This window comes from Bombus bifarius, unplaced genomic scaffold, assembly GCF_011952205.1.
Source record: "Bombus bifarius isolate JDL3187 unplaced genomic scaffold, Bbif_JDL3187 scf7180000009200, whole genome shotgun sequence".
NCBI lineage: Eukaryota > Metazoa > Arthropoda > Insecta > Hymenoptera > Apidae > Bombus > Bombus bifarius.
Genome location: NW_022884965.1, coordinates 2947421 through 2972512, shown reverse-complemented (window position 1 = coordinate 2972512; position 25092 = coordinate 2947421). Strand labels below are relative to the sequence as shown.

Genomic DNA, 25092 nt, shown 5'->3' with positions numbered 1-25092 from the left:
TTGTATTTGCGCACCTTTTTTCTGGCAATGTTATCTAATAATAAGTCATTTATATTGTTGAAAATTTGTTAATCTATAAAATTTATCTCATTTTAATCATTCTAAAAAATATGGTGGGTTACCGATAACCACCATGACAGTCAAAGTGTAAGGTACTAAGCAATATCTTGTCAAATAAACACATAGGAATAGGAATTTATTTCATCTATTAAATATTATAATGTATAATTTTCTTCAGATACTTGGTATCTTTTTACATATCATGTGCATTTTGCAAATTTTGGCTACAAAAAGGAATTCAAAGGATTTGTTAAATATGTTGTACGTTTTTATTACTATTTTTTCCATCACCTAGATTTTACAACTTTATTAAGTTTGAAGAAATTGAGATATCTTATAGCACTTATAGCATGATAAACTACTTCTTTTTAAATTATAGAATGTCTTTTTATACCTCTGATTTGTGGGTTGTATAATATGTGTACTTATTATTCTAATACATTCTTATACTTTACTTTTATACATTACTTGTATATTTAGTATTCCAATTCTCATAATGGATATTCAGAATCTAATATTAACATAATACAATTTTCATCACCGAGTTTATTACACGTTCTTATTGTCCAGCAATTCGATATAAGTTCTGGTAATGTTTATTCAATGTGATCTACACATAACAAATCATAATTATTTTTGATCTTTAAAGTATAAAACGATTTAAACTATAGCTTTATACACATATACATGTACATTAGATTGTTTCTAATGTATATGTCACACATTTTAATATTTTATGATGTGGTGTAATCTTGAAAAACTAAGTATCAAAAATATGTTATTCCGATAGCTTAATGTTACACCTGAAAAATTTCTGTTCCCATAGCTTCCTTCTTTCTTCACAACGTAGTATTGGAAGAACACATGAATCGTGACAGTACACGTTAATCATTTTTTTTTAAACAAATCAATAGCATTAAGGCCTAAATTGCAGTGTACACTAATGTTCTTTCACACTATTCTACCCATTTTTTGTTATCTTTTTTGTTGTAAAAGACATTGATATAAAAATATTCAATATATAAAAATGTAATATATAAAAATATACAGTATACAATAATAAAGTATCCGTGAATCTAGACGATTCTAATACAGAGATACATATAATACAAATGTAGATGCGCTGTACACTGCATATTTATATTTAAATTATACGAAATTAGTTGAACAAAAAACGACAATCCCTTGCATTGTGGCAAGTATTATTAGATGCAAGGGTCATGAAAATTCACGACCCGAATTCTTCCGTATCCGGTTCGATAGCCTTGAATTCGTAATTTCCTCTTCCGTCCATTTGCAAATAATACTGAAAATAAACATAAATATAAATTGCATATAACATTAAATATAAATTAGGTAATTTTAAAATAACGAATGATTTTATTCCTAAACCTCGTGATGTTTCCAAAGGGATCGTCGATGCGATACTGTGAACAATGTAATATTTGCTTGTCTGCAATACATATACATCGAATCTTCGATGTCAACGCTAACAGCGCTTGTGCATTCGTCTAAAATTGCAAACTGTGGTTTATGATAAAATACTCGAGCCATCTGCAAGAATTCGCAACCAATATTATGCAAGTTTTATATTTTGTCATTTCTGTAATAGATGTTAAAATATCATACTGCTATGCGCTGCTTTTCGCCACCCGACAAAACGTCCATCCAGTCAGCCACGACGTCCCAACCTTGCCCCTCGCTATTTGTAAGATTTTCTCTCTCTAATAGATGGCCCAATTGAACCAGATCTAGCAACTTCTTTAAATCTTCGTCCGTCATATGTCCACGTCTTATCATTTCTGTCTTTGTATGAGGATAAATTACTTGATCTCTCAAGGTACCCAGAGTCATGTAAGGACGCTGAGGTATGTAAAATAATTTCCCTCGCGGAGGTTTGGTAACTGTCCCACTCCAAACTGGCCATAACTATGTTATCAATTTTCCATAATTCGAGATATGAATGAACATATGAAATAAGATTAAGCTATTATTGAAAAAGTTATAACGACTTACTTCTCCGAGTATCCTAAATAAAGAACTTTTCCCGCATCCATTTGGACCACAAACTAATACATTCATTCCCGATTTTACTTCAAATGATAGTTCTTTAATAAGAATATCCCCGTTAGGAGTTACTAGAGGTACACCATCGAATCTTATGACATTATCTTTGTTCACTATTCTTCCTTCACCCGGACTTCCAATTGGTTCGTCTTTAAAATCGGAAATCATTATTTTTTCGTATTTTCCTAAATTTAGATCGTCAAGGACGACCTTTATTTCAGTCACTCTTGCAGTTAATCCTGCTAGTCGCGTCAGTTCTCTCCCGGCTAAAACTAATCTACCTATGGCTTCTGCCAATTTTATTAACATACGACCGTAAGTATAATAACTCTTAAAACGATGGTTAGTGCTTTCTGTGAGCGCAGAGTTTTCCATGAAGAAAGGTATGCTTACTGCATAGAAACCGACCACAGTCCCCATATCTGAAATAAAGATCAAATTGAAAATTAGTACCAATGAGCAATTAATTACATTGTTAGATTATGGAGAATGTCTTACATTTGCCAACGAGATTATCAATTATTCCCATAAGAGTTTTAAACTCTTGACATTTACGAAGATGTGTCATCTGCAAAAGAAATATTGGAGTAGACTGTTAACTTACGTGTAACAAGTAAATATTAAGTATATGTATTCTGTAACTTACAAGTTTATGAAAACTACTAAGAACAGTTAATTTTTCTCTGTTATTTCCTTGATAAAATGCAATTTCCTCAGAATTAGTGATTAATCTGGAATTAATATGACGGTATTCACCCTCAAGACGTTGTTCTTTAACTGTCATCTGCCCGATGGGTTTACGTAAATGAGTTATTACTACACCAGCAAAGATGAGATAAGAAAGCATAATTAATGGTGTCTGTAAAATAGATGTATATTTTATTATTAATATATTGTATCCCTACATCTATAGGACTTTTATCTCACATACTTCTCCACCAAGATTAGTTGTAAGTCTGTAGACGTAGATAGCAATATCCAATAAAGGTTTTGTAATATTACTGTACAGGTTCGTGCAACTTTCACAAAATTTATCAACATCAGTGGTTAAAAGTTGATCTGGATTTGCAATACGACTATCCAAATTGCTCATTTTATAATAAGTAAAGCCTCTACAAAAAAAGATTAAAGAATTTATAATTAATTTCCATCTATTATTCCTTATCCTAACAGCATTGATCATTATCAATGCTACACACTTCATTAAAATATATGTTATGGATAGGACAAGAAATTTGACTTACTTAAGATAGTGATCCAATAAATTTCGTGTGATATTTGTACGTAACCTCAACTTTGTTTCGTATGTACTATATTTCAGTACGTTGTTCACAACAGATATCTAAATAAATATAATCATGGAAGATTATATCAATAATTTCTTCCAATTGGTAAGAAAATAAAGCTGCTTGGCAGCCTGAATGAAAAGATTTCATTAGCAGCCTATGAAAGCAACTTCTAATTTTTTTACATTGGATCTATCCACTTACCACTGGTATTAAACACAAAAATCTTAACAGATTTCTTTTGAATGATGGCTTATCCATTCTAAGAATTGACCTAGGAAAGACAAACGAAAACTTAATAAATTTTCATACCATACTTTTAAATCAAGATTGAAAAGAAATATCAAAACGTACGCATCTACTGAAGTGATCATGTTTATCATCCAAAAATCACAGATAGATTTTATAGTAAGTGTCCCTGCGATAAGGAGAACAAAAGCCATTTCAAGGGATACCACTGAAGGTATACCAATTTTGAGCAATTGGTACAATTGTCTGAAGAATCTAACATTGACATGAGCTCTTGGCCCTTTTGGTTTTTCCTCCTGCAAAAATTATTTCTTCAGTGACTCATGAAAATATTTGAACATTTATTGTTGCTAACTTTCATGTATATATTATATGTATATATTGTATAAAACATTTTGAAATTTCATTAGCACTATAAGGAGACATGACTATCATAATTATACTGATAAAATTCAAAATGAATCTGAGAATGTATACAGAAGTTACATGATATTTAGAATATACTTTGCAAAGATTATATAAAGTCATTATTCCCTACATTAATAAATAAACGGCAATATATAGTGAGACCATCTTTAGCACTAATTGTATGTTTAAAATTAATAACCATACTGTATATCAATTTTTCATTGAGTGTATGTTTGGAATAAATGTCTTGTAACTTCTATATACATTTACGGATTGGTTTCAAATTTTACTATTATAATCACGATAGTTGAGTCTATCATAGCGCTAACGAAATTTTAAAAAATTCCATATAATGCATGTATCATAATCATAAAAATTTTCTGTGGTAAGTATTCGAATACTATCGTGAATTATTGTATGTACAATGATAAAAATCATTTTCTTTCTTACCTCTTTAATAACATACTGAATGTCATTAGTAGACCAGGCATTTCTGCGAGATAAAGTAAATGTTCAATATCACAACAGCACCAACAATTGCATGTATACGTATGCACAGAGATTTTACCTGCATTTCGCGACCTGTTTCCGGTTTCTTTTTTTTAAAATCCATATTAACGCAGTTAAAGCACAAGCACCAGCTAATGTGCGTCTTGTAGCAAATTTGCTAAATGTCGGTGCCATTCTTTCTACTATGAAAGATCAAAAATTCAGTTCCGTCTTCCGTGACGGCTACAAGCTATAACGCTACAACACTTCTCCGTCTACTTTAAACACTGAGGTGAACAAGTAGTGGGGTGATGAATCAACTACATCGATAAGATTGCAAACTTTGGACACTATGGTCTACCACACATACTGTTGGTTACATTCAATGTTGCATTTATTTGCATTGCAAAATTGGTAAAAAATCGATTTTTGAAATTTTCCTTTATTCAGAAAATTTTCTTTCCTAGGAAGAAACGGATATATGATGAATTAACTGCGAATATTTTTATGCACATTCATACTACATTTTGGATATTTCATATATCTTACGCATTATATGCATTTTTGTATCTTCGAATTTCCAGAAAAGCATAAAAATTCCGCACTCTAATGATAAATATTTTAATGATGAAAAATATACATACAATGTTTTTTTCTAGATGTAAAATCTTATATAATTTTCAATTATACGTACGTAGTTTAGAATTTAGAAGTTAGTAATCATTTAACTTTACTTTCTTCTGTGCAACATAATTCTGCCCAAATTTGGAGCGATTATTCACAGGGTTGTGCTAATGCTATTACGATCTTCAAAAACAAGAAATGTATATACCACATTTATAAGAAATATGTTTGTAATATTAGAAAGAAAATTGCTGTTTCAGTTAATTTAGTTGAAAATGATATTCTTACGCTACTTCTTTTTTACAAAGATCGCTTGGATCTAAACTAATAATGCGGAAACGATTATACGATATGATGTAAGAATCAGAAAATGAAAATATTTTGAGAATATTTTGATAAAACAGGAGGATTATTTATAAGAAAAATGTACTAATTATTCTTTTTTGTCTGTACATTAGCTACTTCATATTTTGAAAATACTTACATTTATTACAGTCATTAAGGATATTTTTACACACTGTTCAAATGCACTTGTAAATAAAATGATGGAGATTGTTGATTAATATTGCTTGTTTATTGAATATTTAATAATACATCTTAATAAATACTTCATTGCATACTGTTATTACAATACAAAACAGGCATATATGTAAATACATATATGTATGTTGAGATTTTTATTAAATATTGTCATTGACTACAACTACTTTTATTAAATAATCAATAGTACTTTTACATGATGTGAGAAAATATACGTAGATTTAAAGACACAGGAAAGGCAAGTTATTCTTAGCTTCAAATAAAAATATACTTTATTAAAAGTTCTTTATACAATCATTATGTTTCCAAATTCGATTATGTAAATACTGTAATACTTCCCACTATTTTATTATTAGATTGTCTTCCTATATATAAATATTATTTATATAAGTTTACACATACTTTATTAAAATATTATAAATACAACCAGTAAATAAAAAGTAAACTTGAGCACCTTTTTACTTTGCAGCTGTAAATATGGTCATTGGTATGCAAAGGTTCGAAGTACTTCAGAATTCCTACTTTGAAAGTCAAATTATTCCCACCAACCAGTCACTGAATAATTAATTGAGTTCATCAATGAATGACTTCTACAAACAAAAACATCAATGAATTAATTTTTACCCACAGTAACATTTATCATCTAAAAATAATTCATTGGACAACTAGCTTACAACAAAACATGAACTTTTATCACATATTTTTTTTTAATGATATTTCACTCCTTTCTTTTGTATCTACTTAACACTTGTGTAACACGTGTTCGTGCTTCTCCTCTATTCTTTCATTATTCAAGTAGCATATATCGGTCCGTTTGAATTTATAGAGAATAATTCATTCATCTAAACTGCCAAAGAAAAATGTATCAGAATTAGTATACGTTTATAAGATGAAAAATTATAAAAATATTTAGTGCTATTTGATGATTTTGTACAGGTGATTTCTTAAATTGACACTGAATTATATCAATCTCTTTATATTACACATATTTCTTTAAATTATCTACTATATTTAAGAATGTGAAATATTAGAGGTCAAAAAGGTAAGAGTGATTCCTGAAGGTGAATAACGCATATAAGCAGATAAAAAGAGCAATTAATGATTTTAGTTTAAATGATTAATTTATTCCATAAAAGAAATGAGTAAAAAAATATGTATATATAAAAAATGAAAAAGAAGTATGAATATTTCGTAATATTTGTCCAATATATAGGCCATCAAATGTTAGAAATGTAATAAATTACCGGATTGGGTAATCCCATCATCCGTGCGTCGAAATAGTAGCGAGAATTATAGAAAATGGGAAGCGTCATTTGTAATGGAGACTTCAACCTTGAGTTGAGTGTTGATTTTTTAATGACGCAAAACCCGATAGTACGTAAGTAATACATTTCAATTCGTAATCACCTGTTGCGAAGTTTAGCCTCTCGTCTACTTCCCAGTCATCATCATCCTCATCATAATTATCATATTCATCCTCATCCTCATCCTCAACCTCATTACCATTATTCATCATTATCATCATCTCAACATCCTCATCATCACTATCATCATATAATCACCACTATCACCTCCACCACTATCATCATCATCATCATCATCATCATCATCATCATCATCATCATCATCATCATCATCATCAAGTTCATTCATCGATTGGACGGTAACCTGTTATGTAACTCACAAAAATGCTTCCATTCATGGTGTGATTGTCTGCGATAGAACCACTCACTCATTCCCTTCTCTCCTTTTCTTGTACTTTGACAGAGTAGTAACATGTGAAATTAAGTATATACGTGTATAGACTGGTCCAAGTGGTCGGGACTGATTTTTTGGAATGTGATGCAATACAGCAAGCTTTTCTATCTCTTAGTACCATCTTCAAGGTTTCATTTGATCACTAGTGGAATGTTCCTCCAGCATATCTCCAGCAAAGTTTCCTGTTTATCCAAGCACAAAGATTCATTAATTTGTTACTGATACTGGAAGAACATTCCAAGATTCTGAAAATCTATAAAAGTCTTTGATAAAATGTTAAGGGATACAAATTTATGTTGTAGTGTACTACAATGTATATACAATGATAAATTGCTAATAACTTTTATGAATGTTTAATCAAACACAGAACACAGATAAGATATATTGGTATATAAGCATGTAGACATATTTACTCCATGATAGATTCACACTGCAAACATTGAAGATTGTCAAGAGATACAACAAACTTGGATAACACACTGCACAGTTTTCCCAAATCTTGTAATTTTCATGTTGATCAACACATCATCTGCTAAAAATGTTTACAGAGTCACCTGAATGGTTCCAGTAATCTGAACCACCTTGTAACAGGTAACAATATACATTAGCATATAATTAAAGAAGGTATCACAGGCCTGAAATAAATTCGTGTATAAGAGGTTGTAAGTGAATATAATTGTCGTTGATTCCACATAAAAGAATTGTTAGCGCACATCTTTTTTCTATTTCCTCAAATGAAAAAGAGAATAGCTTGAAAAAAGCAGGATCAAATGAAACGCTTCTTAATTCGAACAATATCACACATACACACACACATAATACATACAACGAATTACATAAAATAAGCTATCTATTAAATTTTCATTATATGTTTTCTTATAATTTAAAAAAATGATGTGATATTGATCGAACACAGAAATAGGTGGTTAACAAGTGGTCCAGCAGAGGAATTTGAAAATGTGTATAAATAAACTACTGCCAGTGTATAGTTTTTAATCATCCTGTAATGAACTTATGTAATAAGAATCAATCTCTGCCACCTATCAAAATAACATTCTCACATGACAAAACTTTGATGTTATTCGGTCATCATCACTCTCAATATTCTCATTTGAAACGCAATCTCAATTATTAATTTACAATAGAGAACTGTCTACAACAAAATTCGTAAACGTCCACGAACGACATTAATGCTCCTTACGTATTATTTACACACTCGTCGTAGATCATTTCCAAATCGTTTCGCAAGGCATCTTTTGAGCAACAGTTGGATTCAACTGATTCATAAATATATGGATGAAGAATCCGCTTCGCGATGACTCTCTAAGGAGAGGAAAGCATTGTTTTCACCCTCGAAGAACAATATATACGTTATTAATTGCACGATTAGATTTATGTTAGATGTTCAACAGAAGAAATTAAACAAATATTTTTCTCATGGTGAATAGCGAACGATTTGAAATAGATCAGCCGGCTATAATAATGAGCTAGAAACGGTTCTAATGTCTGTTAAAAGTTGTCTTAAACTACAGTCTTTGTATATCGATTATCATTTACAGCAGGACGTCAATAAATAAACTTCGACGCACTTTCCATCAATGTTTTCTTTACATTATGTATAAACATTCTGGATTTCAATAAAGATATATATATCTATATATGCATATATATTTATATATATATATTTATCTATATATATATTCAGGCATTCAATAAACGACTGTGTTCCATCCATAAAATATTTTTTTTCATCTTTTGTTTTTTCGTAATTAATTACCGCTCACCTCACATTTATCAATGTACTCACTCATCATTATCAACACGTTGTTTAAGTTTTTGCATCAGACACATATAGTAATATCTATATGCTTTCGTGATCGTGAAACAGCAAGAAATCACTTCTCGATTAGACTTTCATGCCTGTAGTTCTTAGACGACCATTAACAAATACATTCGACCGCCATACACACACACAGAGAGACACGTGAGGTAAAACAATCCAATCTAATTGTCGATTATAATAATAATCTCCTCAATCCGTTAAATCAAAATAAGAAAAAAACAACGATTTTTTAATAAAATAGAAGAAATCGTTTCTTTTTTTTCTTTACACTCTTAAGAAGCACGGTGAGCCAGGCTATTCAAATATTTGATCAAATCATGCTAACACGTACTGCTAATTGCAAGTCTGACTGAATATTACGCAACTGGAAGTTTACATAGGTTTCTAGATAAAATTAGAGCTTTCTAAAATAGTATATCGAATCACAATTCATTAAATTACATAGATTATAAACTTATATACTTTTTTCTTCTCGAAATCCTTTAAATCCTTTAAAAGCCCTAACTTATAGAATTTATGAGTTTACGTTTATATAATATTTGTTTAATCTTACAATTAGGAGTACACGTTCAAAGAGTTTTGCTTAAATGATTTAGAAACATTTACATGGTCTCGTAACAATAATACATATTTATTAAGATGAAACTCGCATTACTCAATGATAATTAATAAAATTATATGCATGTCAAATACGAAACATTCTAAAATTAACATCATGCACAAAAGATATGATAACACAAGTGTATCTTTCACAAAAATCCTTTTCATATCCCCTTAATAATGTGTACTCATAATTGTTAATCTGGAAATATCCCACCTACATTAATTTCAATGCAGCGTATTGTTAATACCATAAAATAATTCAACTGCAGTTATCTTTTTCTATCTTCATTAAAAGTTTATCTACGCAAGAGTTTATTGGCTACTAAATATGCAATACGAGTGAATTTTTTGCCATTGTTTTTTCTAATCGTGATCTTTAGAAAATAAATACTCTACTCTCAGTTTGTAAAATATGTCAGCTTATATTGTTTCAGACTTATATTACTTTTTGTTTTTTTACTTGCGAAAAATATATTAAAAGCTTGCAATATGTCTTTAAAGTGAATTGAAAGGAGAAAAAAATAAGAAGTCGGAAAGATTAGAAATGCCACCTTTCACACGCAATCAATCAATGAAATATTTGTTACGCACCTATCATACCCAATGTAAAACACATTTCTCACATAAATCGTTCGTGTATACACGCGCTAGAAACGTTTTCTTTTTCCTTTTTTCCCGTTTGTTCTTTCTCTCCTTTTAAGGCAAAACGTTTAAAGAATTAATGGCATTTTAAATATCGGGTAGCTGCGATCAATCTGTATGCAACTTCAATTTCACACTTATTCTTTCCCATACATTCCAACGGTTTCTCATACGAAAAACGAACATTACACTTATCGTAAATATGTTGCTGTTGCAACATAAAATTGTTCATTAGAAATGAATAGACGGCCCCTTGAAACTTCATCTGCTTGATTAAGAAGATAAATTCAGCATTGAGAATATATATATATTTATACACTCACAATTTACTTGTAATAAAGACTACGAAGAAGTAAGTTAGAAAAAAAGAAGAGAAAAAGAAAAAGTAATAAAAAAGAATCAAGCAGTAAAGACTAAACTTCATTTTTATAACATAAGATAAATGCACTCCGATTTCAATATTCTTTTTATATAAAATTCTAAATTTATTTTGTTAGGGGATATATTATGCAATTACTTAAATAAAAATGAAATTTGTCTTTCAACTAAATCTTCTTATTGACCTTTCTTAATCACATGACCGTTAGTATCTTGCCTCAATTAAATCACAGTTGCAAAATTCAAATAGATCTATATTGATGATTCGATTAAAATGAGTATACCAGTGGCATTAATGCAACATTGTGTAATGACACTGGCACGCCAGCAAGAAGATCAAGATCAAAGTTGATGATTTTCACTTGACGAAAATCTTTAATCTCATGTTCTACAAACTCTATTGGACTCTGTGTACGCACTAAGTCCTTTAATTCTCAATTACACATTTAAACACACGGCACAAAACTTTAAATAAACATAAGCACATATACGTACTCCGCTACAATAAATCTCGTTCTTGTTCTTCTACAACACATCCACAATCATCATATATTATATATGTGCATATATATCATCATCACGATCATTATCATACCATAATCACCAGCAGCATCATCATCCTCATCATTGTCATTTTAGTACATTCTGTACATACTGAGTTGGTTAGACCGCACGCTTGAAATGAGATCATACAATTAGTATGCAAGTTCAGATGATCGAAGCTATCCGTCCTCTCTAAAACACGCACTTAAGGAATATTGTGCTAATTTCTCCATAAGCCAGTAAGAAAGTGAGAAAGAGAAAAAGACAGAGATGTAGAGTTAGAAATACATATCATTTTCTTGTGTGACGTGCTAAAAGACAGAAAGTGTTATTTCATTTTGTTTGTTACTTTTCTCCACGGAGCACACTATTTTATATGTATATGTATACATAATCATCATGATCAAATGAAATTGAATTTGAATAAAAGTAGAAAAAAAGGGAAGAAAATATATCATTTCTCTCTGTATGTCTGAGATAGTGGAACATACAGAAAGAATAATCATGGAACCCATTCTCCTCCATTGAGAGATAGAGGCTTTGGTTCTGTTCTTTATATAAATGAAGAAGATTATTTTGTACCTACATACACTTGCCTAGACTCTTGTCACTTGTAGTTAACGTGTGTCAGGATCAAAGGAACGGATTCGTTGCCCTTTCCAGCACTATACTGGGACCCTCGACGCAGCTTATTCGTACTTGAGAAAGGTGTTTGATTTCTGATCACGTTGTCCTGGATGATTCTGCCAAGCACCTTGGGATGCGTTTGGATTATTCGGGCCTGGACCACCTGTTCCAGGATTGCCAGTATTACCATCACCACCCCCTTGATTCATCCAACTGAGAAAGCCAGAGTTTCCACTGTTACCAATACTATTGTTGCCTGAAGGTGGTTGACCAGGTGGGCCAGGCTGGTTCGAATAGCCCTGATCGTTTCCCTGATTCTGCAAGTTACCGATCAGACCCCAAGATGCTTGGTTCAGTGCAGCTGCGACCAAAGCCGGGTTGACTGGTAACGCGGACAAATTCAGCCCTCCCATCGCCAATGGATTTGACATACCGCCACCGCCACCGCCGCCATTATTTTGCCCAGTAATACCCAATGCTTGAAGGTTAGGCATGTCCAGATTGCCCCGATTCCCTGGATTGTTCCAGCCATTTGGACCCATATTGTTACCTGAGTGGCCCATGTATCGGTTACCCTGATAGTTTCCCTGCACGTTATTCTCGACGGGACCTGGAGCGCCTCTACGCATGTTCGAGTTCACTTGATTATTGAAATTTTTATTGTTTCCCTCAGACTTCGGCGCGGCATTCGACACGTGTACAGACACTCCTTTAATAATGTGATCCTCGCCGCATAGGGACTGGGCTACCTCGGGATCTAAGAAAGTAACAAATGAAAATGCACGGAAAGGTTTTGGGATGAACACGTCCGTCACTTCGCCATATTTGGAGAAATAGTCGCGCAGATCATCAGCAGTTAGGTCTTCTGTACAGCGTCCCACGAATACCTTGCAGGGTACTTGCTGAATCATTCCCTCCTACGCACAAACGCACAATCAATCAATCATGTACAACAGATTTTCACAGGTTTTTGGTAATTTTTTGATTTTTTTTGTTTTTGTTTTTCTTTTAATATTATTCAATAAAACTTGCGTACAGTGCACATTACTGTTATAAATGTACATATAATAATGTATCATTTATCAAAAATAATGGTCAAATACACACTAACTTTATTATTTAGCTTAATTATTAAAATCTTTGATTGAATGTCCAAATATTTCGCATAAAAATAAGTAAGAGAAGAGAAAAGAATGTTAATCTGCACTAACGTCAAGTTTTATAGAAAAATCTTTTTGATACACGTCTAATTAACGATTTGAGAAAAAAGGTATCGCCTGGTCAATTTACATTTTTTATCCCCATGAATATATATATATATGTAAATATAATATAATACTTAAGCACTATGGCCTTTTTAAAATCCATGCATAAAATCTGTACAATCTCCTTTTTCTCTGTATATATTCGATGTAAAATTTCATGCTATATATATATATTACATTATCTTAAACTGAATAAGCACAATAGTTTGATGATAAAATGTAGACAGTTATTCAAAGCTATTGCTAAAAGTAAATAACATTTTTTTCTTTTTTTCTCTATTTTTTTATATTTGCAACAGAGATCACGAATCAAGGGGAATATATATAATTTACGTCTTTATAGCGAATACCATGTGACTACTTATAGATTCAAGGAAACAGAAATTCAAGAGATTCGCTTGTTAAACCGAGATACATTCTCTTTCACTTAGTTTTCATCGAGAAATGTCTATGTTCAAAATTTTCGTTCGTATTCATTTATAACCAATGATGGGTGACAGATATTATTAATTGTATTAATAAATTAAATCAACGACCCAACAGGCTAATAAAGAGAAAATATTATACGAGGTATAAGAGCAATTGAAGAGTTAAAACAAATTACAAAAGAACACACATCGTGAAAATTCTTTGTCGCTTGAAGGTATCTCATACAAATGATGAACTGAGCGTTTACAAGCAATCTCCAATCATGAAAATCTCTATTCCCATTGAAGCGTGACACATATGTATTTAACGATAGTAACAAGACTCATCAGTATCTTGAGGTATCAGAGACATGGTGATCCCTCGATGGGCGATGCTTGTAATAACGGTCGTAATAGTTCTCTTTAGCCGGATATCTTGTTGTATCTGTAAACCTGGCGTCTACTTCCTTCGAATCTGGCGGATATCTGGCGTCTACTTCTCTATTCTCAATAGCGTATCTACCATCCGGGTCCCTACCATCGACAGCGTATCTTCTATCCATATCACGATTGTCCACCGGATATCTACAATCAGCTTCTCTACTATCAGCTGGAATTCGATTGTCCGCGTGTCTGGTATCTGGATATCTGACATCCAGTGCATATCTACAATCCGTGGATGCGTAACGACCATCCGCCTCATAATAGTTTCGATCGTAACCATAATTATATCTGGCTTTCTCCGTGTAGTCCGGATTTTCCATGACCGGGTACACAGCACGTCCTTCGTAGTTGGTGTATCTTGTATACTCTGTGTCGGACGGATATGCGGCGCTGGGATTCGGGGCTGCTGCGGTTGTATGCTGGACCATGTAATTACGTGTGTCGTACCCAGGATCCTCATAGGATGGGTAACTCGGTTTCTCATACGCATTATAGTTCTGGCCCTCGTACTTGTACTTATTGTTATCATCGTATGGATAATTAGGAGGGTACGATGGATAATGCGTTGTTTTATAATCGTACTCTGAATCGTACCTAGGTGTATTAGCAGCTTCGGATGTATTTAAGTTGATATACGGTTTCGCCACAGGTACCCGTCGACTACTCGGCGTATGAACCGGTATAGGGCGGTAGCATTCATTGTGTTTGCTCGTATCATACTGACGAGCCATCATTAAGCCATCAATATTCTGCAACCAGATACACCAGCCCTCGACAATCACATACAATTTTTATCTATTATAATTGATTGAATCACACACATATACGCACTCTCATTCATTAACATACTTTTTTTTCTATATTTTTTCTTTTGTTTTATTTCTCTTAGGTTTCTTTTTGTTTCAACGTGTCATACCACATACCAATTATAAAGTTTCAAACTATCATCGTAACACGCGCTAATAGAAGATCTTTTATAGTAATAAGAACGGCACGACTTTTAGACATCACGCGTCTTTCATTCATCTACGAACTGTACACTCTCTATTTGTTCGTATCGTCATCAATACCATTTTACAAGTATTATATTAAATCGATTGTAAAAGACACCATATACTGAATGATTCTATACTTGCTGACGTTTTATGTAAATTAAATCTAACCATGACCTGGAAGTTCTCTTCGCAAAATTCAGTGCTCACTTCAAGAGATTATAACAATTTGTTACATTACACACCTTCGATTGCACACACTGTCACGCAAACCATACCCATTACAATATTTATCATTTTCAAAAAGTTACACATTTAACCAGTACTCGACTATTTTATCATTTAAAATTCACTCCCAGTGCATAACATACGTTTTAACATGAAAAAAGATCGATCTCTCTAAATCTCGTCCCATAGATGCAATGATACTTTTGTTTAAATTTTTCTAACAAGTTAACAGCTGCACAGTACACAGAATTCTTATGAAAATTTCGCACTAGGAAATCAAGTTCATAAAATAGTAGTCCTACATGTTGCAACTAATCTGTCCTAAGTTCTGTATAAACCAATTGGGTATGTATTTTCAAATTTCCGTATTTATTTGTCTGACAGTGGTACGCTCTCATAGCATATTCGTGAAATTTCCACACTATTTAAAGAGAACACAAACATACCAATGTTATTTACAAGGGCACGCAAGCATACTTTCTTAAAGTATCTCACTTTGCATTGTACTACACTCATTAAAGCATTCACACACATATATCACATTTCCATTATAAATATGCCACTTAATCGACTACACATTCATCTATTTATACCACAGTATACTTTCTCCTCAAGAGATATATATAAAAGATGACGTTCAAAAATTGTAAATGGAAACCAATTATATGTCTTATAGTCATTGTGCAAAGATCCAGAATAGAGAAAAGAACTTTTTCAACCAAGATTCCATCCACGTCTGTGCCTTAGTCAGGCCTCTTAATCATTCTTTTATCTTTTTTATAATTCGTACTGTTGTTTATAGTTCGACTAATATCTTACAGCGCGCATCATAGATCTATACAAAATATATATAGAAAAATCATTCTTATAAAGATATTGTCTTTCATTGCAAGAAAGTAATTTTGCCGTTTACTTAATTAACAACTTTTTTGCTTTTATAATTTTTGGGACATCTTTTTTATAATATGCATTACTTTATTATATTTACTAAATCACTTTAAAGAACAAAGAAATAGTACAAGATTATTTTATATTTGTATTATTTCATAGAGAAATAAATGAAGAATATATTAATTTTTGTGAATAATTATTTATCAGAAAATTACATTATTGGTACATGATAAATTGAATAGTACGAAACGCGGGTACAGATCTACGATTCGCATGCAAATAACCTACATATATATATTAAGATCTTAAACAATTGTTAAATAATTAAACATTTCATAGCTACTTGCAGATACATGAAGAAACAATTAATGTTTTTCAATGAACATAATGATGCTCTTACCTTACTATTGGGAACCTTGACATCACACCATCGCCCATCAATCATATGTCGCTGAGCAAGACATCTTAATTGAGACTCATAACTTCCAAATCTAATAAAGCCAAATCCTTTGCTCTGTCCTGACTTTGCATCTTTTTTAACCTACAACAAAATTTAGATTGAAATGAAATTTTAATCTATAATTATTTTCAAGATTTTAATTCACTATTCGATACTGAACTATTTTTAATACCCTCTTTTTTCATGTTCTTTAGGAATATTTAAATAAGAACAGAAAAAAGAAAGGTGAAAGGAAAAAATTGAGAAACTCACTTGTGCCATGAGTACTTCGCCAAATGTTTCAAAATACTCTCGCAAGTTCTGCTCGGTTGTTTTCCATGGTAAACCAAGTACGATCAAGTCTGTGCAACGCAACTTTGTTTCCATTCTTTTAGTCTTAGCTGTGGAATTTTCCAAATTGTCATCAGATTTACGTTTGTTCTCTGAAAAGATATAAGTGTTCATGTCTACTAACTTTTTTTCATTTTACTAGAACTTCATCCGAAAAAAGTTTGTCATATCACAAGATTCTACACGTATATATATAATTTAAGAAAGAGAGAAAAAATAAATGCAACTGTAATAAAAATAATAATAAAAAAACGGAAGTATGGAAATCCAGTACAAATAACTACTTTTCAAAAAATACAAAAAATTTGTGTCGTACTGTATACGTATGTGACTATGGGTGTGTATGTGTGTGTGTGTGTGTGTGTGTGCGCGCGCGCACAATTATATTAAACATTCAGGTTCACATCTATGTATAATTTTATACTCTCACATAGATGTAAACAAACTTTAGCTATAAATATATAGATATTTATAGACGTTATTAATAATATGAGTTAAGAATACAATGCTAACATATTTATGATCCAGGTCTGTGAATGTTCATTCATTCAGTTGAATATTAGCATATGCTTACATTAATATCACTAGATGTAGTAAATGATCAAAGTTAATAAGAAACTAATTTTTTAAACTATTTAGAAATAAATATAAGTATTTGACCCTCCAATTCCCATATGTCCCTTCAACTGCTTTACAACATAAGCAAATCGATACTTTATAGATACTAATGAACTCTAATGGCTGCTTTGATATATTTGATTTTTCTTGTTTTTGTAGAGAAAATGTGTTTTGATTACTCGATCAGTTACAGTATTGCAATATCAAAAAAATATACAGTATGTAATTTGCATAATAAATTTATATAAAAATACTAGCTTTTTGATACTTGAATTTTTATATACATATGAAATGTAGAATTAATATTGCAATTCCAGGATTTTGTTATTTGCATTATCTCATTCTTTTTTTTATTCTATAGATAAAAGCTTTTGCTGTTTACATTAAATAATGGGAAAAGGAAATTTTATGTATATACTAAAATATATTTGTAGAGATAGAAATTAACAAATATTTTCCACATTGTATCCTAGTCTGAGTTATGGGAATCAGAGGATTAACAAAAAAGTTATGCAATATGCAAAAAGGCGAAGTTCTATGTTATTGAAAAAAAGTAAAAACAAAAAAAGAAAAAACATAAATCATGAAAAAAGGAAAAGAAGAGAGGACGGATTTGAAAGCTCAAAATATAACAAACACAAACACATGTACTGGACTTCGAAAAAGATAAGTATATGAGTAAAATGACCATTAAACTATGGATGTTTATGCATTTATAGGAAATTTAAATATAAAATTACATAGCATGCATTTTGTGTAATCTGAACAAGTATATGTAATATTCAAGCTAGTAGCTGTAACAACTTCACTTAGTTACATTCACAAAAACATAAATTTGCATAAACATCTGCAGTCTGATGATCATAATAAGATCAACATGAATTATTCAAGATCAAGCATTAGCAACAATAATATTACTAAACTCACAAGAATAAAAAAAGCTTCAATTTGTTATAAACAATTGATAAGTTTAAGAAACTTTTAAGTTTCACATTAATCAATATATAGTGATGATCAGAAATACCAACACATATTAAATTTAGTTATAAAATCCCATACAAATCTGCAAAACATAACTTTCGAATTTAAATCTTAAATATACATCATAATAAATAGTACAATAAAGATAAATAATAATAAATATTCCACAAACTACTTTCATCAAAACATACAATTTTGGAAATCATAAAATCAATAAAAGAATTGATGCTAGATCAGATTTAGAACCAAAAAAAAGTCATTTAAAAACAATATGAAACCCTCATAAGAATCATAACCAAAGTAAAAATTTAGGTTACATGTAACAATTTTTCTTGAAATTCGTATGAAAATTTTATGAAATAATGTTTCAAGAGTCAAAACTGATGTCATAATAATTCTCAACCCCTACTTTTTACATTTTACAAAAAAAAAAATTACAATCACTGCAAAATTACACGACTGCGGATTTTTATGCATTTATAAATTTGAAACTGCAAAATTGTACAAAATGCATATAAAATGGAAATATATATAGAACATCTAAATCATAGTGCTTTCTACAATATTTAAAAAGTAAACCAATTTTCTACATTTACGAGATTCTACCTTTCCAATTACATTCCCAAAAATACATAAATTTACATAAAAATCCATAATCTAACTACAGTTTTCAAAATTCATACAAAAGTTTTCTAAACCAATCTATGTGTATATTAATATTTCTGTTCCTCCAGTATATGCAAAAGCATACTATATACATATAGTTGATCTTGATTCGTGTGGCGTTAGTACATTTTTGAAAAGGAGTGGGGAGAAGGAGGGGAGGAAATAGGGGAGAGAAATATATATATATATATATATATATATATATATATATATATATATACACCAAGAGAACGAGAGAGAAAGAGAGAGGGCGATCGAAAAAGCAACGATTCATAGTGAAATAAGCACCTTTTGGAAAAACACAGAAGTAAATCGCCTTGCCCCATCCATTTTCCGGTGGATGAAGACGCCCGTCAACGAGACGAATGCCGCGCATCGTCCGAGATTCTGGATTCCGATATTTCAGGCCACATGTCCCGGGGAACTGGGCGGTTACGGTAGTCAATAAAAGTGTGCTATCGTCCTCAGTCGGCAATTCAATCGGCTCATCGCCTTCGTCCTCGGCAACCTGGATGTACGACGACATGATTCTTTTCTCTTCCAAACGTGCGGTCTCTTTCCCCCAAAAACAAAGATCAAGCGAAACGGTTTTCCCTATTTTCCTTTTTTTTTTGTTTTCCTCGTTTTCTTCCCAAATAAGAGAAGTACAAATTTGTTCCTCGTACAACACAACAAACACACACGCTCGGACTCGCAATCAGTCACGCAACACCGCACCTCTTTCTCTCTTCTCGCCACCACCTCTGCCAGTGCTGCCAACCGGCCCGCCCCGGAACTCCACTAATGTGTTTCACCAATATATACGTTCCGTCAACTTCCGCCTTTAAAGCAGCATTTTTAGGAGAAAATCGATTATCTTGAACGATATTATAACAGCAGAATGCGAGAAAGATTTTTTAGAATATGAGTAGTAATTTTGCAACAGTTAAACAATATTTGTTTTGGTATATTTAGAACAGATGTATGACTAATACGGAGTTCAGATGAAGCACTAATGTGGTTTTTAAGCATTATGAAGTTGTTTGTTTTTGAATATTTTATATTTTTATATTAACAAAATGTAAAAAGTATAATGATATATGCTCGTATTATCAATTAATATATGTTGAAAAAGTAAGAAAAGGAAAGTAATTTATAGATTTACTAGAAGTAGAAAGGAAAAGTAATTTGTAGGTTTAATACATGGAAAATAGTTTTTGTTATAAATGTATTATGTAATTTGTTTGGTTTTAGAAATAAGATATTATTTAATGCCATCGTTGCATTTTTATAAATTGTGTATTTATTAGTTCTTATTCTGATATTTAGGGAATTTTATAGTGCCAACAGAAGTGTTTGAGAAATCTCGTAGCAGCAGTTTTTAGCGGGAAGAAATCAAATTTGAAGAATATGTAGTGTTTTCTTTCAATTAAGAAGTCGACTAATTATTTCAAAAATATATTTCTCTTTGAGAGTACAAATCATGTATTTTAATTTATGATCAATATGTTAAAAAATATATTTATTTGTTTACAGTACATAATATGTGACATATATTTGTTAATATTATATTAAGTAAGTCTCATTAGATTTATCGTTATGATAAACTAAAAAGAAACAAAGTTGAAATGCAGATAATACACAGCCTAAGAAATTTGGTATTTGTATGAATCGATCATTAAGAAGGCAACCATATGCAAACCACTGACAAGAAACTATTAAAGAAGCCATGATAATGGGAAATGGTAAACTTTCTGTACTTTTAACTCTTATCACATGTGCCTAAAAAATATTTTATTCCATTATCTCTTCTTCAAGCCAAGCAATTATTACAAACTGAAAAAATTGGTAGACTTACCAACATCATTAATGGAGATGCAAAAAATAATACTGTTAATATACAACTAAGGAAACCAACATATTTTGCAGCTAATGCTCTGTCTTCCTCATAAAAACTATAAAAGTACACAACTCCAAGGAAGCAAGTTGCTGCAATCATTTGTTTTATTGGTTTAAATTTTTGTACACTATACAAAATAAATATGTAAACATAAGATGCTTGGAGTATGGAGCCAAAAACATTCACTAACAATATAAATCGATCTCCAATAAGCATACCGTATCTCATCCACAAGACACATCTGTAACATTTTATACAAGAACTTGACTCCAATAATAAACGTTAAGTAAATGTTTAAGAGTCATTAAAATGTTTATAAATTAAGCAGTATTATGAGGATCAAATGAACAATCATTAAGGGAAATTAACATCTGTTAGCAATAAACTGTTTTTAAAATCAAAAAGGTATAACACTTACGATGTATAACATGTTACAAATGCCAAGATTGAACTATTTCCTGTACTGCCATTTTTAATGATCTTTCTGCATACTAGCCTAAAACATACTTTTGTAACTTTCTGATTTCATTGTAAGACAATAGAATTTGTTGAGTGTAACAAAAGAGAATTAATGCTTATTTCTTTAGATTTTTTCTTATCATTATCAAAAGAAAGTTTTATGAAGTTATATGATTATAATTTGTGACCTTATTGTTCATGATTATGACAATAAATTATACAACTATATTTTAAAATTTTCTTCATAAGAGTAAGTCTGTTGAAGGCTCGTATTTTTACTTACACGCCGGCTAAAAATTGTAAAACCGTGCAAATCGAGGCGGTTGTGGCTAACGCGTCTCTAATCTCCGTCGAGAACATGATTTAAAATATTCATATTACTTCTGTATATCAACATTCATGATTTGGATTTTTAACCTTGAAATTCACTATAAAATGTGATCTAGTTTTATTATAAAAGAGAGTCTAATGAGATTGGCGAGAGAAAATAAGTAAAACCATGTAATCAAAATCTAGGGGAAATTACATCATATTCAAAATTCTGTGATATAAAATAAAAAGTTATTTTTCAAAACATTATCCTCTTAAGCATATTTTACTACAAGTTAAATAAATGTCATAAGTTCAGCCGCTCAATTAAAACAGTTTTTAAAATATTAATTAAAATCATCTCTGAAGATTACAATATACTAGCGACTATTAACCAATAAATGCAGCGTCACGTGATCATTTGTATATATTTATCTTTGAGTTCACGTATCTAAGAGAATATATATATATATATATTTTCTTTTACTTTCTATTAAATCATTTTTATTTATAATGTATTAAATAATATATTTTATATATGTACAATATAACTTTCCGAAACAGTTATGTACAACTGTATGGTACTAAGCATCACGTTGTGGTTGACATCTACATATTACTGAAATACGTCTGCCTTTTAGTATATGTTGTCCTTTAAAAAAAGATTCTTCATTTTTTAGAATTTCGTGATTATAATTGTATCTAGCTGCACCACTATAAAGCGAAGATAACAGATAATATATATGAATTAAAGTACATAATATAAATAATATATATGAGTTGCATTAATATAATATATAATAATATAATGTAAATAATATAAATAATTAAGGAATCACTACTCTTACCTCATTATATATAGAGATCTTCTTGGCAATAGAAAATCTTTATATAAAGTTACATTATCAACCATTTTTAGTCTCATTACGCTATCAGTTAATAAACTTAAACCAGTAATAATCTCTCCACAGAACTATGAAGAAAAATTCTATCTATGTAAATTCTGCTTGTGTTAGAAATTAAAAAGTAAGATACATACTCTAATGCTATCAACATGTGGCTTTATCCATCCTTCTGGTGCTAAGTCTAAAATATGTATCAGTGAAATCTGAGACATATCTTTAGAAAATGCTTTCTCTCGAATTCTATTTATTATCTTTGTATTATCATTGTTCCATTTGCCTTTTTCCGTTTCTCTATAATTATGTATTGCCTATAATAATCAATTTAAGGAAGTACAATTAAAATTTCATAGAAATAGTGATGGTTCAATTTAATTATACTAACATCATCCCAATGCGACTGTTCATATTTTAGTCTCCTCACATAAGGATCAATTTCTTCCATTAATGACTTTTCTTCTTCAACTGTGATAAAATTTGGGAGAACTTGCATCGTTCTCTCTAGCTCTTCCTCCCAATTTTTAAAATTAATCTCCGTCTTATCAAACAGAGTTTTCGATTGCGAATAATATTTCACACTATTGTAATTGAAATATTTATTTATGAAATAAACGAATAAATTCAATTTAACTTTCATCCTTCATTCACCTTTTTCAATAGGTTAGGATCCTATAGACTACGAATGATAAAGATTTAATATACATTAAAGTTCAATCGATCACCTAAGAGAGATGGATATTCATCCAATGTTATAGTCCTTAGGTCATTTGACATATGTAAATACATATACCACAAGATGAATATAATTGTTTCAGAAACAATAATATTAATACATAAAGAAGTAATTTTCAATCTACATTGCTAGGGATTACTGGGTACGATACTGACTTTTATTTAATAGAAGGTGAAAAATATATTTATTAATATAAACAACATACATAATACAATATTTAAACAAGATTATAGTATACAAATATTGAACAATTTCACAATTGCAGTGTAGCTTATTTAAATTGCATAAATCGTCTTGAATGACTTCACTTTTAGTTTTCACCAGTAGGTAGCGTAGCAGCATTACTGAGCATGTGGTGTTTTAATTGTTGGCGGGTAATCGTTAATTATAAATCATGATCATGTAATATGGTTGTTTCACGGATAGTTGTATATCATCAGATATCATTGTACAACAAATTTACATTGAGTTGCCTCCCGCTTAAAAAATTAATTTTGACAGTTCGTCTCTATTTTACAGCACCTTAAAATTGAAAGCCTGAATTTATTCCAAATTCATATTACGTTGTCTCATTTACCTCTCCTGATTATATTTAAATTTGTATTATTTTACACATCCTGAATATAATTACATGTTATGTAGTTAATTATTTGAATTTCAAATATTTATGCAAATATAATATCTGTATCAGCTATACAGGGTGGTTGGTAACTTGTGGTACAAGCGGAAAGGGGGTGATTCTACGCGAAAAAAGAAGTCGAAAATATAGAATAAACATTTTTCGTTCGAGGCTTTGTTTTCGAGAAAATCGACTTTGAATTTTCGCTTGGTACGCGTGCACTTTATCACGTCTCGTTATAACGGATCTCACTGTAGATCGTTGTCTCGATAGATATTATCGCAGTTTAAGTTTGTTTTTGCCGTAATGGAAAATTAGGAATACATAATGAAATAATATGAAGTAATCATAAAGTTTATTATTACAAAAATTGCTGAAAATGCTGCCCATTCTGCCGAACACATACTTCTGCTCTTCTAATTAAATTTCTATGAACACTTTCTAACGTATTCGATTGTTTTAAAGTATGAAAGGCTACAATAATCTTTTCTTTCAATTGCTCGCAACTTGCGATTTCTTCAGAATAGACAATTGATTTAATATTGCTCCATAAATAAAAGTCAAGCGGAGTTAAGTCAGGAGAGCGTGGTGGCCAAGCTATTGTTCCAGCACGACCAATCCAGCCTTGGTAATGTTGGTTTAAAAAATCTCTCACATGACGACTAAAATGTGGCGGTGCATCGTCTTGTTGAAAAATTAAATTTCCTCTAGTTCTCAGCGGTACATCTTCTAATAATTCCGGTAGTTTGTTTTGTAAGAAATCGAAATATGCTGCTGACGTTACATTTCCTT

At 30.9% G+C, this 25092-nt stretch overlaps 3 protein-coding genes across 6 annotated transcripts; all 3 read right to left on the bottom strand.

The window, feature by feature from the left end:
• Nucleotides 1-336: 336 nt before the first annotated feature.
• Nucleotides 337-4847, bottom strand: LOC117214417 (ATP-binding cassette sub-family D member 3). The gene is made up of 12 exons (XM_033460519.1): nucleotides 4639-4847; nucleotides 4521-4563; nucleotides 3768-3958; nucleotides 3618-3687; nucleotides 3372-3469; nucleotides 3059-3239; nucleotides 2774-2986; nucleotides 2626-2695; nucleotides 2077-2549; nucleotides 1690-1989; nucleotides 1453-1614; nucleotides 337-1366 (listed from the first exon to the last, which is right to left on the bottom strand). Exons 1-12 carry the CDS (start codon nucleotides 4752-4754, stop codon nucleotides 1289-1291), a joined length of 1995 nt encoding a protein of 664 aa, XP_033316410.1. The 5' UTR covers nucleotides 4755-4847; the 3' UTR covers nucleotides 337-1288.
• A 1133-nt stretch (nucleotides 4848-5980) lies between these two features.
• Nucleotides 5981-20162, bottom strand: LOC117214154 (TAR DNA-binding protein 43). 4 transcript variants are annotated; one of them, XM_033459989.1, is made up of 8 exons: nucleotides 19688-20156; nucleotides 17057-17226; nucleotides 16745-16885; nucleotides 12359-13034; nucleotides 6968-12280; nucleotides 6398-6570; nucleotides 6178-6313; nucleotides 5981-6088 (listed from the first exon to the last, which is right to left on the bottom strand). In XM_033459989.1, the coding sequence occupies exons 1-5, from the start codon at nucleotides 19923-19925 to the stop codon at nucleotides 12180-12182; spliced, it is 1326 nt and encodes a 441-aa protein (XP_033315880.1). In that variant the 5' UTR covers nucleotides 19926-20156; the 3' UTR covers nucleotides 5981-6088; nucleotides 6178-6313; nucleotides 6398-6570; nucleotides 6968-12179. The 4 variants fall into 4 exon arrangements, with proteins under 4 accessions (XP_033315880.1, XP_033315879.1, XP_033315876.1 ...); XM_033459988.1 differs by having other exon boundaries at nucleotides 6968-13034; nucleotides 17057-17184; XM_033459985.1 differs by having other exon boundaries at nucleotides 6968-13034; nucleotides 19688-20155.
• A 658-nt stretch (nucleotides 20163-20820) lies between these two features.
• Nucleotides 20821-23869, bottom strand: LOC117214215 (bidirectional sugar transporter N3-like). The gene is made up of 6 exons (XM_033460117.1): nucleotides 23334-23869; nucleotides 23086-23259; nucleotides 22895-23019; nucleotides 21697-21774; nucleotides 21237-21519; nucleotides 20821-21160 (listed from the first exon to the last, which is right to left on the bottom strand). The coding sequence occupies exons 1-6, from the start codon at nucleotides 23583-23585 to the stop codon at nucleotides 20945-20947; spliced, it is 1128 nt and encodes a 375-aa protein (XP_033316008.1). The 5' UTR covers nucleotides 23586-23869; the 3' UTR covers nucleotides 20821-20944.
• Nucleotides 23870-25092: the final 1223 nt, after the last annotated feature.